This window comes from Astyanax mexicanus, unplaced genomic scaffold (genome assembly GCF_023375975.1).
Source record: "Astyanax mexicanus isolate ESR-SI-001 unplaced genomic scaffold, AstMex3_surface scaffold_43, whole genome shotgun sequence".
Lineage (NCBI taxonomy): Eukaryota > Metazoa > Chordata > Actinopteri > Characiformes > Acestrorhamphidae > Astyanax > Astyanax mexicanus.
Genome location: NW_026040053.1, coordinates 484,737 through 498,587, shown reverse-complemented (window position 1 = coordinate 498,587; position 13,851 = coordinate 484,737). Strand labels below are relative to the sequence as shown.

The following is a 13,851-nucleotide window of genomic DNA, read 5'->3' as shown; positions in this document are numbered from 1 at the left end:
ATAAAACACAAACAATTTACATACATTCATTATATACACATAAATAACACACACTACATAAAACACACAATACACACTATATACACATATAACACACACACAAACACATATATATATAAACACCCACTGCACAAAACACACTCACTATATAACACACTATATACACAATACACACACTTTATATACACACTCACTACATAACACACACAGTCTCATTATATACACACTGTAAATTATACAGTAGGTAGTGTATAGCTGTAATATAATAAATCTGCGTGAGTATATTGATGATATATCAGAGTGATTACAGTATCAGAGTTTATTAATAAGTTTATTGGGGGGTAAATCTGTTCTGTAACTGAAAGGAGGATCTAGTACCTGTTGGTTCCTCTATGTTCTGGATATAAGATGAGATTGAGAGGGTTGGGTTTGGAGGTTCTACAGGTTCTGTATGGATCCTGCAGCACATTTACCCACAGATGTTGCTACAGCTGGGCCTGTAGATCCTGTAGCTCTACACTCGTAGGTTGAAGCTGAAGCTGAGTCCCAGCTGCTCCATAAATGCTGGATTGGTGATAAATCTGGAGATCTGCAGGACGAGGAAGTGCTGCAATCTGGTGGAGACTGTGTTCCTGGGAAACCCTTGCTGTGTGTGGGTGAACATTATCCTGCTGAAAAATGAAAGTTCTGCAGGAGAGAAAGCAGCAACACATGGATCTGCAGGATGTTCTGCACAGATCACTGAGATCACTGGTAGTGATCCTCTATCACTACTACACTAAAATCCTTATTAATCCTTTTAAACGAAGAAGACGGAAGGACTAAAAATACGCTGTTGTTGTTGGGGTGCCAGATAGCAATGAGCATCACAAAATACCTTGGGGGTGTAAGAAATGACCCAAAGTGTCCAATCAGAACACACCTCTCCTCTTTTATATTTTGCAGTGATACAGAGTATGTTATTATTTTTGTCAGTGAGTGTACAGCTCTGTAAAAAAAATAAAGATTATTCCACCAAATATTGATTATTTCTGAACTCTTAAAACTTTATGAATATGAACTTGTTTTCTTTGCATTATTTGAGGTCTGAAAGCTCTGCATCTTTTTTGTTATTTCAGTCATTTCTCATTTTCTGTAAATAAATGCTCTAAATGAGAATATTTTTATTTGTAATTTGGGAGAAATGTTGTCTGTAGTTTATAGAATAAAACAGCAATGTTCATTTTACTCAAACATAAACCTATAAATAGCAAAATCAGAGAAACTGATTCAGAAACTGAAGTGCTCTCTTCATTTTTTACAGAGCTGTATTTGCATAAAAATACAAAAAAATGGTCTCCAGGCAACAAGAGAGAAACAACACAGATCTAAATGTTCTACAGCCTCCAACCTGAAACACCTGAGGTAAACCTGGCGGCAGGTGGAATGAGGTTAAACCACTCCCACACACAAATCACTCAACCCAGCGTACCTACAGCTAAACACCTGCAGCACTTCAGCTTCATTACTGCTGTTAATTAAAGCTCTACTCAGGAATATTATTTACTTTACTTTGGAAATATTTCAGTTTGTATGGAATCATATAACTGCCATGCATAATAAATATTATATAAATATTACACAACCTTACGTCAATATCATTAAATAAACATCCTAAGAGGTTTGGCTCTTCAAACTGATCAGTTTCTCTGATTTTACTATTTATAGATTTATATTTGAGTAAAATGAACATTGTTGTTTTATTCTATAAACTACAGACAACATTTCTCCCAAATTACAAATAAAAATATTCTCATTTAGAGCATTTATTTACAGAAAATGAGAAATGGCTGAAATAACAAAAAAAGATGCAGAGCTTTCAGACCTCAAATAATACAAAGAAAACAAGTTCATATTCATAAAGTTTTAAGAGTTCAGAAATAATCTATATTTGGTGGAATAACCCTGATCTATTAAATATAAGAAGGTATATTGTATTCATGCAATATTGTGATATACATTCTGTGGTTATAAAATAAACATATTATGATTTTAAAAAAGGTGTTGCAGTTATGATATATTGTGTCATAAAAACTAAATGCATTGAAATTATTACATATTATATACAATATTAAATGAAAAACATGTAATTATGAAATAAACATCTCGTAATTAAGGAGAAAGCATCTCGTTTTTTGAGACAGATTATTGTTTTAATGTTGTAATTCTTAATATCTCATAATAACATAACACCAAGATAATTTTGAGATTACAAGATTAATTCTGGAATGAATTATGAATCATTTCATAATTACAATTTAAGATCTTGTAATAACAACATGCGGAAAAGCTTCTTTATTTGTTATACTTGGCAGCAATTCGCTCAGTTTGGTTCACAATAAGATACTGTCTGGTATAGTCATTTATAATCCAGACTGATTTGAGAAATTGTAAGAAAAAAAATTCAATATTAAAAATGAGAATATCAGTCTAATAACAGAAATAAAGTTACTTTATTCCAGTAATTCTGTAAAAAAATGTGAAACGTGTGCATTATATAGATCTATTTTAATAATTGATTTCTTTTTACTTCATGCTTTCCTCTGCTGACAACTTTTATGGAGACGCGGATTTCATTTTCCAGCAGGACTTGGCACACTGCCCACACTGCCAAAAGTACCGATTGGTCTTATATTATATTCTCATTTTCTGAAACACTGATTTTTGGGTTATTTTATTGGCTGTAAGCCAAAATCAATAATCGACAATAAAAAAATAAACACTTAAAATAGATCACTCTGTGTTTAATACATCTATATGATACATGAATTTCACATTTTCAACTCAATTACTGAAATAAATGAACTTTTCCTTTTTTTTGAGATGCACTAGTATATCACACTATATAAAATAAATATAAAATAAATAATAATATAAAAACACACTATGATATTTATAAAATGTATAAAAGCACTGTATTTATGAATGCTGGGGGAAAATCCCTTAATTCACCTGGACTTACCTTTAGTACACTGACCAATCTCACTAACAAGATAACACCTCACAACACATACAGGTGTGGACAGAGCCAATATAATAATGAGAATGATAAAAATAATAAACCCTGTATTATATAAACACTTTTAATACAAATACAATTACAGAATAAAATACGCAGAGGAGTTCAGAGATTAATCCTCATGAAAAAAGTTTTATTACTTCATTTATTACTTTTATTTTATTTTATTTATTTTTGGGAAAATGTTTGTCTTTGATGCATCAGTTTCTCTCATCTCTTCATTTAACAAATGTTTATTTTCTTCTTTAATATTTAATAACGTTCTTCATTACAAACAAATAAAGTGCAAAAAAAACTTCAACAGACGCATAAAAAATAAAAAATCACAGGCATGCTGAGATATGAAGATATGAATTTGATTTTAGTCTTTATCAAAATTAACAACCAATAAAAAACGATTCAGATCTTCTTTAAAGTGTTCTGAATTTCACCTGCTCCCACAAACCTGATTCATTATCACAACATTATTATTATAATTACATCATTACAAAACAGTCAGTTATATGTCAGCTAACAGTCAGCAGGTAAAGTAGCACATGTGATCATAACCTGTCAATCACAGAAACAGATGAAGACAGGTCGACTCTCTCAGATCCAGATTTCTACACTAATCCTGTAAAAAAATCTCTGAAACTAAACCCAATCCAGGATCCAGTCTGAACACGCTAAACAGATTCAGAACTTCATTCAACACTTTCTATTAAACCTGTGATTTAATTCCATTATTAAACTGTTATGAACAGATGTGATTTGGTTTGATGTGAATTAAATCACTGTAGAGAAATTAATCAAGGGTCACAATATTATTACAGAATTAACCAATCAGAATAACAGTACTGACCCAAACCAGACACCTGAACTCACCCACTCATCACCTGACGCCTCCGGCACTGTGATACTGTGATACTACAGCCCTGTGATACTGTGATACTACAGCCCTGTGATACTGTGATACTACAGCCCTGTGATACTGTGATACTACAGCCCTGTGATACTGTGATACTACAGCACTGAGATACTACAGCCCCGAGATACTGTGATACTACAGCCCTGTGATACTGTGATACTACAGCCCTGTGATACTGTGATACTACAGCACTGTGATACTGTGATACTACAGCCCTGTGATACTGTGATACTACAGCCCTGTGATACTGTGATACTACAGCCCAGTGATACTACAGCCCTGTGATACTACAGCACTGTGATACTGTGATACTACAGCCCTGTGATACTACAGCCCTGTGATACTGTGATACTACAGCCCTGTGATACTGTGATACTACAGCACTGTGATACTACAGCCCTGTGATACTACAGCACTGTGATACTGTGATACTACAGCCCTGTGATACTACAGCCCTGTGATACTGTGATACTACAGCCCTGTGATACTGTGATACTACAGCCCAGTGATACTACAGCCCTGTGATACTACAGCACTGTGATACTGTGATACTACAGCCCTGTGATACTACAGCCCTGTGATACTGTGATACTACAGCCCTGTGATACTGTGATACTACAGCACTGTGATACTGTGATACTACAGCCCTGTGATACTGTGATACTACAGCCCAGTGATACTACAGCCCTGTGATACTACAGCACTGTGATACTGTGATACTACAGCCCTGTGATACTACAGCCCTGTGATACTGTGATACTACAGCCCTGTGATACTGTGATACTACAGCCCAGTGAATGTTCCAGCTAAAAAACGCATTTAAAAACAGGTCCAAACAGACTAATCACTTCACCATTATCACCGTTATTATCATAATCACCATGATCCCTATACTCACCACAATCACCGTGGACCACCATAATCACCATGACTATCATAATCACTGTGATCACCATAATCACCATGACTATCATAATCACTGTGATCACCATAATCACCATGACTATCATAATCACTGTGATCACCATAATCACCATGACTATCATAATCACTGTGATCACCATAATCACCATGGCTAATAATAATTACTATTATCACCATGATCACTATAATCACCATATTCACCATGACGCCATAATCATTATGATAACAATAATCACCATAATTACCATTATCACTACAATCACAAATATTACCAAAAATGCCATAATCACCATTACACATCTCATTTACTGTTATTTTTATAGTTACATTCTGTACAGATCTGCATTGTTACTAATCTTCTGTGTTTTATGGCTTTACTCAAAGTACTTTTTGATTGGTAATGGTGAAAATAATCACTATTACACAGAGTATCTCATGATTTGGTTAGATAATCACAATCACAGTACAGTAAATAATCACTATAAACCTGAATTATAGATATTGTGACCCTTGCTGTCCCCGTTCACACCTGCTCACAATCATGTGACTAATATCTGGAATAATCCAGATCTAATCCTGATACAGTGTGTATTTTACCTGCTGTAGAAAAAACTAAAATGAAAGATGGATGGAGTATTTTGCATATATATTTATACATATATACTGTATAGAATCACTTAAACACAACCAGACACCACGCATAACATTTATAACTCATTATAACTACACTTATATACTATAGATTATATTTAGACACCACAGGATCTTAAAGGTGCTGAAACTAAAGCTGCTTCAGTGATCACTGAGTCAAGTGCAATAATCAATAGTGCAGAGTCAATCAATCAATCAATCAATCAATCAATCAGAACACAAGAGCATTAAACACTACAGGCCATTAACTCTGGAGCTGGTGATGATGTGATGATATGATAATGATATGATAATGTGATGATGTGGTAGTGTGATGTGATGTTGTAATGGTGTGATAATATGATTGTGTGTCGGTGCTATGATGTGATGGTGTGATGGCCTGATGTGATAGTGTGATGTGATAGTGTGACATGATGGTGTGATGAAGTGTTGATGTGATTATGTGATGTGATTGTGTGATAATGTGATGACGTGATAATATGATTATGTGATAATGTGATGACGTGATAATATGATTATGTGATAATGTGATGGTGTCAAGGCATGATGGTGTGATGTGATAATGTGTTGGCATAATTATATGATGAGTGACGTGATGGTGACGTGATGGCGATGTGATGGTGTGATGTGATGGTGACGTGATGGTGACGTGATGGTGGTGTGATGGTGATGTGATGGTGTGATGTGATGGTGATGTGATGGTGATGTGATGGTGACGTGATGGTGTGATGTGAAGCTGTGATGTGAAGCTGTGATGTGATGGTGTGATGTGATGGTGTGATGTGATGGTGATTTGATGGTGGTGTGATGGTGGTGTGATGGTGATGTGATGGTGATGTGATGGGGGTCCGGCGGGTAGGATCAGGCGGTGCTGCCGGTTCTCTGCAGTTTGAGGAAGCGCTGGGATTTCTGTCGGACCATCTGATGCTGCTGTCGAGCCAACTGAGCTTCCTGAATCGACTGTTTCAGTTTCTGTGAAGCAGAAAATAAAACAGCTTTAATATTCATGAATCCCCGACCTGCAATCACCATACAACCAGAACCAGATCATTCTTTATATACAGCTCTGTGTAAAAATAAGAGAGCTTAAAAATGATGAGTTTCTTTGATTTTACCAAATTAAAAACCTCTGGAATATAATCAAGAGGAAGATGGATGATCACAAACCATCAAACCACCAAACTGAACTGCTTGAATTTTTACACCAGGAGTAAAGCAGCATAAAGTTATCCAAAAGCAGTGTGTAAGACTGGTGGAGGAGAACATGATGCCAAGATGCATGAAATTAAAACTGTGATTAAAAACCAACCAGGGTTATTCCACCAAATATTGATGATTTCTGAACTCTTAAAACTTTATGAATACGAACTTGTTTTCTTTGCATTATTTGAGGTCTGAAAGCTCTGCATCTTTTTTGTTATTTCAGTCATTTCTCATTTTCTGTAAATAAATGCTCTAAATGAGAATATTTTTATTTGTAATTTGGGAGAAATGTTGTCTGTAGTTTATAGAATAAAACAACAATGTTCATTTTACTCAAACATAAACCTATAAATAGTAAAATCAGAGAAACTGATTCAGAAACTGAAGTGATCTCTTCATTTTTTACAGAGCTGGATATAAACACACCATCATGTTTATAAAATCTGAGTAAGAGAAAAGTTTACTTTTTATCCAATCAGAATCAGTACAAGACTGCTCTCTAGTGGGCGGGGCTTAAACTCAACACTAAATGAACCCCTTCTGACACCAACATGTAAACACATGTAAACTGGAAATTAAAACAGATATACTGTGTTTTTAAAAATCAGCATCTTTAGCTTCACAGGAATGAGATCCTTCACTCTGATGTGATGATGTGATGTGATGCGATGATGTGATGTGATGTGATGATGTGATGTAATGTGATGATGTGATGTGATGATGTGATGTAATGTGATGCGATGTAATGTGATGATGTGATGTGATGCGATGATGTGATGTGATGTGATGATGTGATGTAATGTGATGATGTGATGTGATGATGTGATGTAATGTGATGCGATGTAATGTGATGATGTGATGTAATGTGATGTGATGTAATGTGATGATGTGATGTGATTTACCTCGGCCGTCTCGGCTTCTCTCAGGTTCACCACTCTCACCTGACCCTGATCCTTCAGCAGCTTCAGCTTATTCTGCTCCTGAACCAACAAATCACCTTTAACCATCACATATTAATCACAAATACACTACAGTATCAATAACACAATATTCATTATTAATCTTAATAATCATGATAAATAAACAGATATGATTATATGATGATGTGATGTTGTAATGATATGATGGTGTGATGCTGTGATGATCTGATAAATTTGATAATGTGATGTGATGCTGTAATTGTATGATGCGGTGTTGTAATTATATGATGTAATGATATGATGACGTGATAAGTGTGACAATATGATGTGATGCTGTGATGGTATGATGGTTTGATGATGTGATAAGTGTAATGGTATGATGTGGTTTTGTAATTATGGTGTGATGATGTGATTGTATGCTGCTGTGGTGTTGTAATGATATGATGTGATGATAAGATTATGTGATAAGTGTGATGATATGATGTGATGATGTGATGGTATGATGGTTTGATGATGTGATAAGTGTAATGGTATGATGTGGTTTTGTAATTATGGTGTGATGATGTGATGGCGTGATAATGTAATCGGTATAAATGTTAAATAATCATTATTAATGTTAATAATGATGATAAATTAACATATACTTTGGTTATATATTTATGTATTGATGATTTAATTGATGTGCTCATGTTGTACCTTGCAGTAAATCCTCAGATCTCCACCCTCTACAGAAGGAGATTTCAGAAAGTTCTCGAACTGACACTCCCACTCTTTATTAAAGTGGCCAATCAGATCGATCTCTTTAACACACATCACCCTCCTGAATCACAAACACACATTATTATAATCAGACTCATCCTGATACACACTTTTTCCTCTACTGCTAATCCATAATTCCATATACTTTACATATATTTAGAGAGTATTCTGGAGTTTACATGAATTTTTAAATGATATTTAATAACTTGGCCCAATTTTAGCTTTATCTCTATGCGAGCCGTTACCCATGCAATATGATTTAGGGGGTCAGTGTGTCTTTGCTATCGTAACAATGGGAAAAGTACACCGTGCACGGCTCAAAACAAGCAAATGGCATAAACTAATTCTCTTAATTAATCATGGGTGTGATACATTTTTTGGGCGTAGCGTGAAATAAACTCCTTCCTTCTGAGAAGAGTTTGTTGGACACGTCCAGGTAGCTGCACCGTTAAAATAGCAATCCACCAAAGACAGAGCTCACCTGATCTACTCTTAAAGAGAACGATGAGCAAGAGACACTCTGATTGGTTTATTTATTTCATGTTACGCCCAAAATTAACCACACTCATCATTAATTAAGAGAATTAGTACATGCCTTTTGCTTTGTGTTTTGAGTCTCGTAAGGTGTACTTTTCCTGTCGTTATGATAGCAAAGACACACTGACACACTGCCCTAAATCAAGCAGCATGGTGCACAGGTAACAGCTCACCTATAGATGAAGCTATAACAGGTGATATTTCTCTGTGTCTCTGTGTTTAAAAGGGGCGTGGTGAGGGGGCGGGGCTAACGGCAGGTGTGCTGTGTTTGGTTACCTGTTGGTAACAATGATGTTGGTCTTTCTGTGTCCGGGGTATTCATAATGCTCTCTGAAATATTCCCCATCCAACTGCTTAATCTCAGACCTCTGAAACACACACACACACACACACATTACAACAGGAGCTCTAACACACACACTATACACACACACACACACACACACACACACACACACACACACACACATTACAACAGGAGCTCTAACACACACACTATACACACACACACACACACACACACACACACACACACACACACACATTACAACAGGAGCTCTAACACACACACTATACACACACACACACACACACACACACACACACACACACACACACATTACAACAGGAGCTCTAACACACACACTATACACACACACACACACACACACACACACACACACACACACATTACAACAGGAGCTCTAACACACACACTATACACACACACACACACACACACACACACACACACACACGCATTACAACAGGAGCTCTAACACACACACTATACACACACACACACACACACTGAACACACACACACACACACACACTATACACACACACACACTATACACACACTATACACACACACACACACACACACTATACACACACACACACACACACACACACACACACACACTATACACACACACACACTATACACACACACACACACACACACACACACACACACACACTATACACACACACACACACACTATACACACACACACACACACTATACACACACACACACATTACAACAGGAGCTCTAACACACACACTATACACACACACTAATATACTTATACACACATACTCTAATATAATAACACACTCTCACACACTATACTCTTACACTAACACTACACACACACACATTCACAAACCTGAGAATAGTAAAATGAAGCTTTGGTCAGTGTGCACACAATTCTCCTTTTTGTACTCACGAGAAGTAAATTTACACACGCAAACAGGAGTGAGTTCCAGTAACAGGAGTGAGTGCCAGTAACAGGAGTGAGTGCCAGTAACAGGAGTGAGTGCCAGTAACAGGAGTGAGTTCCAGTAACAGGAGTGAGTTCCAGTAACAGGAGCGAGTGCCAGTAACAGGAGTGAGCGCCAGTAACAGGAGTGAGTGCCAGTAACAGGAGTGAGCGCCAGTAACAGGAGTGAGTGCCAGTAACAGGAGCGAGTTCCAGTAACAGGAGTGAGTGCCAGTAACAGGAGTGAGCGCCAGTAACAGGAGTGAGCGCCAGTAACAGGAGTGAGTGCCAGTAACAGGAGCGAGTGCCAGTAACAGGAGTGAGTGCCAGTAACAGGAGTGAGTTCCTGTAACAGGAGCGAGTGCCAGTAACAGGAGTGAGTGCCAGTAACAGGAGTGAGCGCCAGTAACAGGAGTGAGTGCCAGTAACAGGAGTGAGTGCCAGTAACAGGAGTGAGTTCCAGTAACAGGAGTGAGTTCCAGTAACAGGAGTGAGTTCCAGTACACTGTAAACCCAGAAGTTGTTTAAACTCAAATGATTTAAGTCTGTTTTACATAAAATTGGATATTTCTAAACAATACTCAACTATTTTGAGTTAGTTGAACTGAATTTGTGAGCACATATACTGTACTATTCAAACTGAGATCTTTGAGTTAAACCAAATTATAATAATAACTGAGTTTAGTCTGTTACCATTAACAGCTTCTTTTCTATTGGCTTCTGTCACAATCTATTTGCATACTGGGTGTGTCCAACAGTTTCTGACAGACATTCACCATCAGTGTGTAGTGATTCCCCCCCGGGGCTACCTTAGGTAAACTTGTAGATTGTATATTATGATTAAATGCTTGTTCTCTGTGTTGTAGGCTGTAAGAACAAGCATCATTTACTGAGCTGCAGTAACTCTGTGTTCTCGCTGTGCTCTCAGTACTTTTAATTCTTTACTGATTTATTTCAGCTACTTTTCTATCAGTATTTAAATAAATAGTTAAATGAAACCAGAAAGAAGACTAAATACAAGTTCAGGAAAATATTCATTTTAAATATATATGTATATGTATTTGTTAAGTTCACTGTACTTAAAAATTATATTACATGAACTTAAAATTTATTAGGTAATCGGTTACAACAAAAGTCTTGAGTTTAGTCAACTTATCGGGTTTTACAGTGCAGTCTTACAATATAACAAAAATAAAAAAGTTAAATCAATTAACCATTTAGTTGTAATAATTTGATGTTCTAAGCTATGCTAACTTAAGTTTTTACTTCATTTATTACTTAACTTTTTTTAAGGCAACCGGTTTCCTCAAATTTTTAAAGTAAATTCAATTTATGCGGGTTTACAGTGTAACAGGAGTGAGCGCCAGTAACAGGAGTGAGTGGCAGCAGTAACAGAAGTGAGCGCCAGTAACAGGAGTGAGTGGCAGCAGTAACAGAAGTGAGCGCCAGTAACAGGAGTGAGTGGCAGCAGTAACAGAAGTGAGCGCCAGTAACAGGAGTGAGTGGCAGCAGTAACAGAAGTGAGCGCCAGTAACAGGAGTGAGTGGCAGCAGTAACAGGAGTGAGCGCCAGTAACAGGAGTGTGTTCCAGTAACAGGAGTGAGTTTTAAGTAACAGGAGTGTGTTCCAGTAACAGGAGTGTGTTCCAGTAACAGGAGTGAGTTCCAGTAACAGGAGTGAGTTTTAAGTAACAGGAGTGAGTGGCAGCAGTAAAAGGAGTGAGCGCCAGTAACAGGAGTGTGTTCCAGTAACAGGAGTGAGTTTTAAGTAACAGGAGTGAGTGTCAGTAACAGGAGTGAGTGTCAGTAACAGGAGTGAGTGGCAGCAGTAACAGGAGTGGCTGCCAGTAACAGAATGAAGTACCAGTTACAGAAGTGAGTGCCAGTAACAGGAATGAGTGCCAGTAACAGGAGTGAGTGCCAGTATATACACATATATATATATATATATATATATATATATATATATATATATATATATATACATATATATACACACACACATATATATATATATATACACTACCGTTCAAAAGTTTGGGGTCACATTGAAACGTCCTTATTTTTGAAGGAAAAGCACTGTACTTTTCAATGAAGATAACTTTAAACTAGTCCTAACTTTAAACAAATACACTCTGTACATTGCTAATGTGGTAAATGACTATTCTAGCTGCAAATGTCTGGTTTTGGTGCAATATCTACATAGGTGTATAGAGGCCCATTTCCAGCAACTATCACTCCAGTGTTCTAATGGTACAATGTGTTTGCTCATTGGCTCAGAAGGCTAATTGATGATTAGAAAACCCTTGTGCAATCATGTTCACACACCTGAAAACAGTCTAGCTCATCACAGAAGCTACAAAACTGACCTTCCTTTGAGCAGATTGAGTTTCTGGAGCATCACATTTGTGGGGTCAATTAAACGCTCAAAATGGCCAGAAAAAGAGAACTTTCATCTGAAACTCGACAGTTTATTCTTGTTCTTAGAAATGAAGGCTATTCCATGCGAGAAATTGCTAATAAATTGAAGATTTCCTACAACGGTGTGTACTACTTCCTTCAGAGGACAGCACAAACAGGCTCTAACCAGAGTAGAAAAAGAAGTGGGAGGCCGCGTTGCACAACTAAGCAAGAAGATAAGTACATTAGAGTCTCTAGTTTGAGAAACAGACGCCTCACAGGTCCCCAACTGGCATCTTCATTAAATAGTACCCGCAAAACACCAGTGTCAACATCTACAGTGAAGAGGCGGCTGCGGGATTTTGGGCTTCAGGGCAGAGTGGCAAAGAAAAAGCCATATCTGAGACTGGCTAATAAAAGAAAAAGATTAAGATGGGCAAAAGAACACAGACATTGGACAGAGGAAGACTGGAAAAAAGTGTTGTGGACGGATGAATCCAAGTTTGAGGTGTTTGGATCACAAAGAAGAACGTTTGTGAGACGCAGAACAAATGAAAAGATGCTCGAAGAATGCCTGACGCCATCTGTTAAGCATGGTGGAGGTAATGTGATGGTCTGGGGTTGCTTTGGTGCTGGTAAGGTGGGAGATTTGTACAGGGTAAAAGGGATTCTGAATAAGGAAGGCTATCACTCCATTTTGCAACGCCATGCCATACCCAGTGGACAGCGCCTGATCGGAGCCAATTTCGTCCTACAACAGGACAATGACCCTAAACACACCTCCAAATTGTGCAAGAACTATTTACAGCAGAAGCAGGCAGCTGGTATTCTATTGGTAATGGAGTGGCCAGCGCAGTCACCAGATCTGAACCCCATTGAGCTGTTGTGGGAGCAGCTTGACCGTATGGTACGCCAGAAGTGCCCATCCAACCAATCCAACTTGTGGGAGCTGCTTCTAGAAGCGTGGGGTGCAATTTCTCCAGCTTACCTCAACAAATTAACAGCTAGAATGCCAAAGGTGTGCAATGCTGTAATTGCTGCAAATGGAGGATTCTTTGATGAAAGCAAAGTTTGATGTAAAAACAATGTTATTTCAAATACAAATCATTATTTCTAACCTTGTCAATGTCTTGACTCTATTTTCTATTCATTTCACAACGTATGGTGGTGAATAAGTGTGACTTTTCATGGAAAACACAAAATTGTTTGAGTGACCCCAAAC

General features: G+C 37.3%; 1 protein-coding gene across 9 annotated transcripts in view; it reads right to left on the bottom strand.

Annotated features, from left to right (window-relative positions):
* vps13c (vacuolar protein sorting 13 homolog C) overlaps window positions 1-13,851 on the bottom strand; it is a 259,753-nt gene that overhangs the window by 44,586 nt on the left and 201,316 nt on the right. For 6 of the 9 annotated variants that reach the window (XM_049473672.1, XM_049473674.1, XM_049473675.1 and 3 more), the window contains 4 exons: window positions 9,236-9,327; window positions 8,360-8,483; window positions 7,646-7,723; window positions 3,158-6,512 (listed from right to left, as the gene is read on the bottom strand). The exons of 1 other annotated variant lie outside the window; for it this stretch is intronic. In XM_049473672.1, the coding sequence (XP_049329629.1) occupies window positions 6,402-6,512; window positions 7,646-7,723; window positions 8,360-8,483; window positions 9,236-9,327 (405 nt within the window). In that variant the 3' untranslated portion in view covers window positions 3,158-6,401. Of the gene's footprint in view, window positions 1-1,017; window positions 1,287-3,157; window positions 6,513-7,645; window positions 7,724-8,359; window positions 8,484-9,235; window positions 9,328-13,851 lie in introns of those variants that run through there. 2 more of the 9 variants (XM_049473680.1, XR_007434233.1) reach the window with 2 other exon arrangements.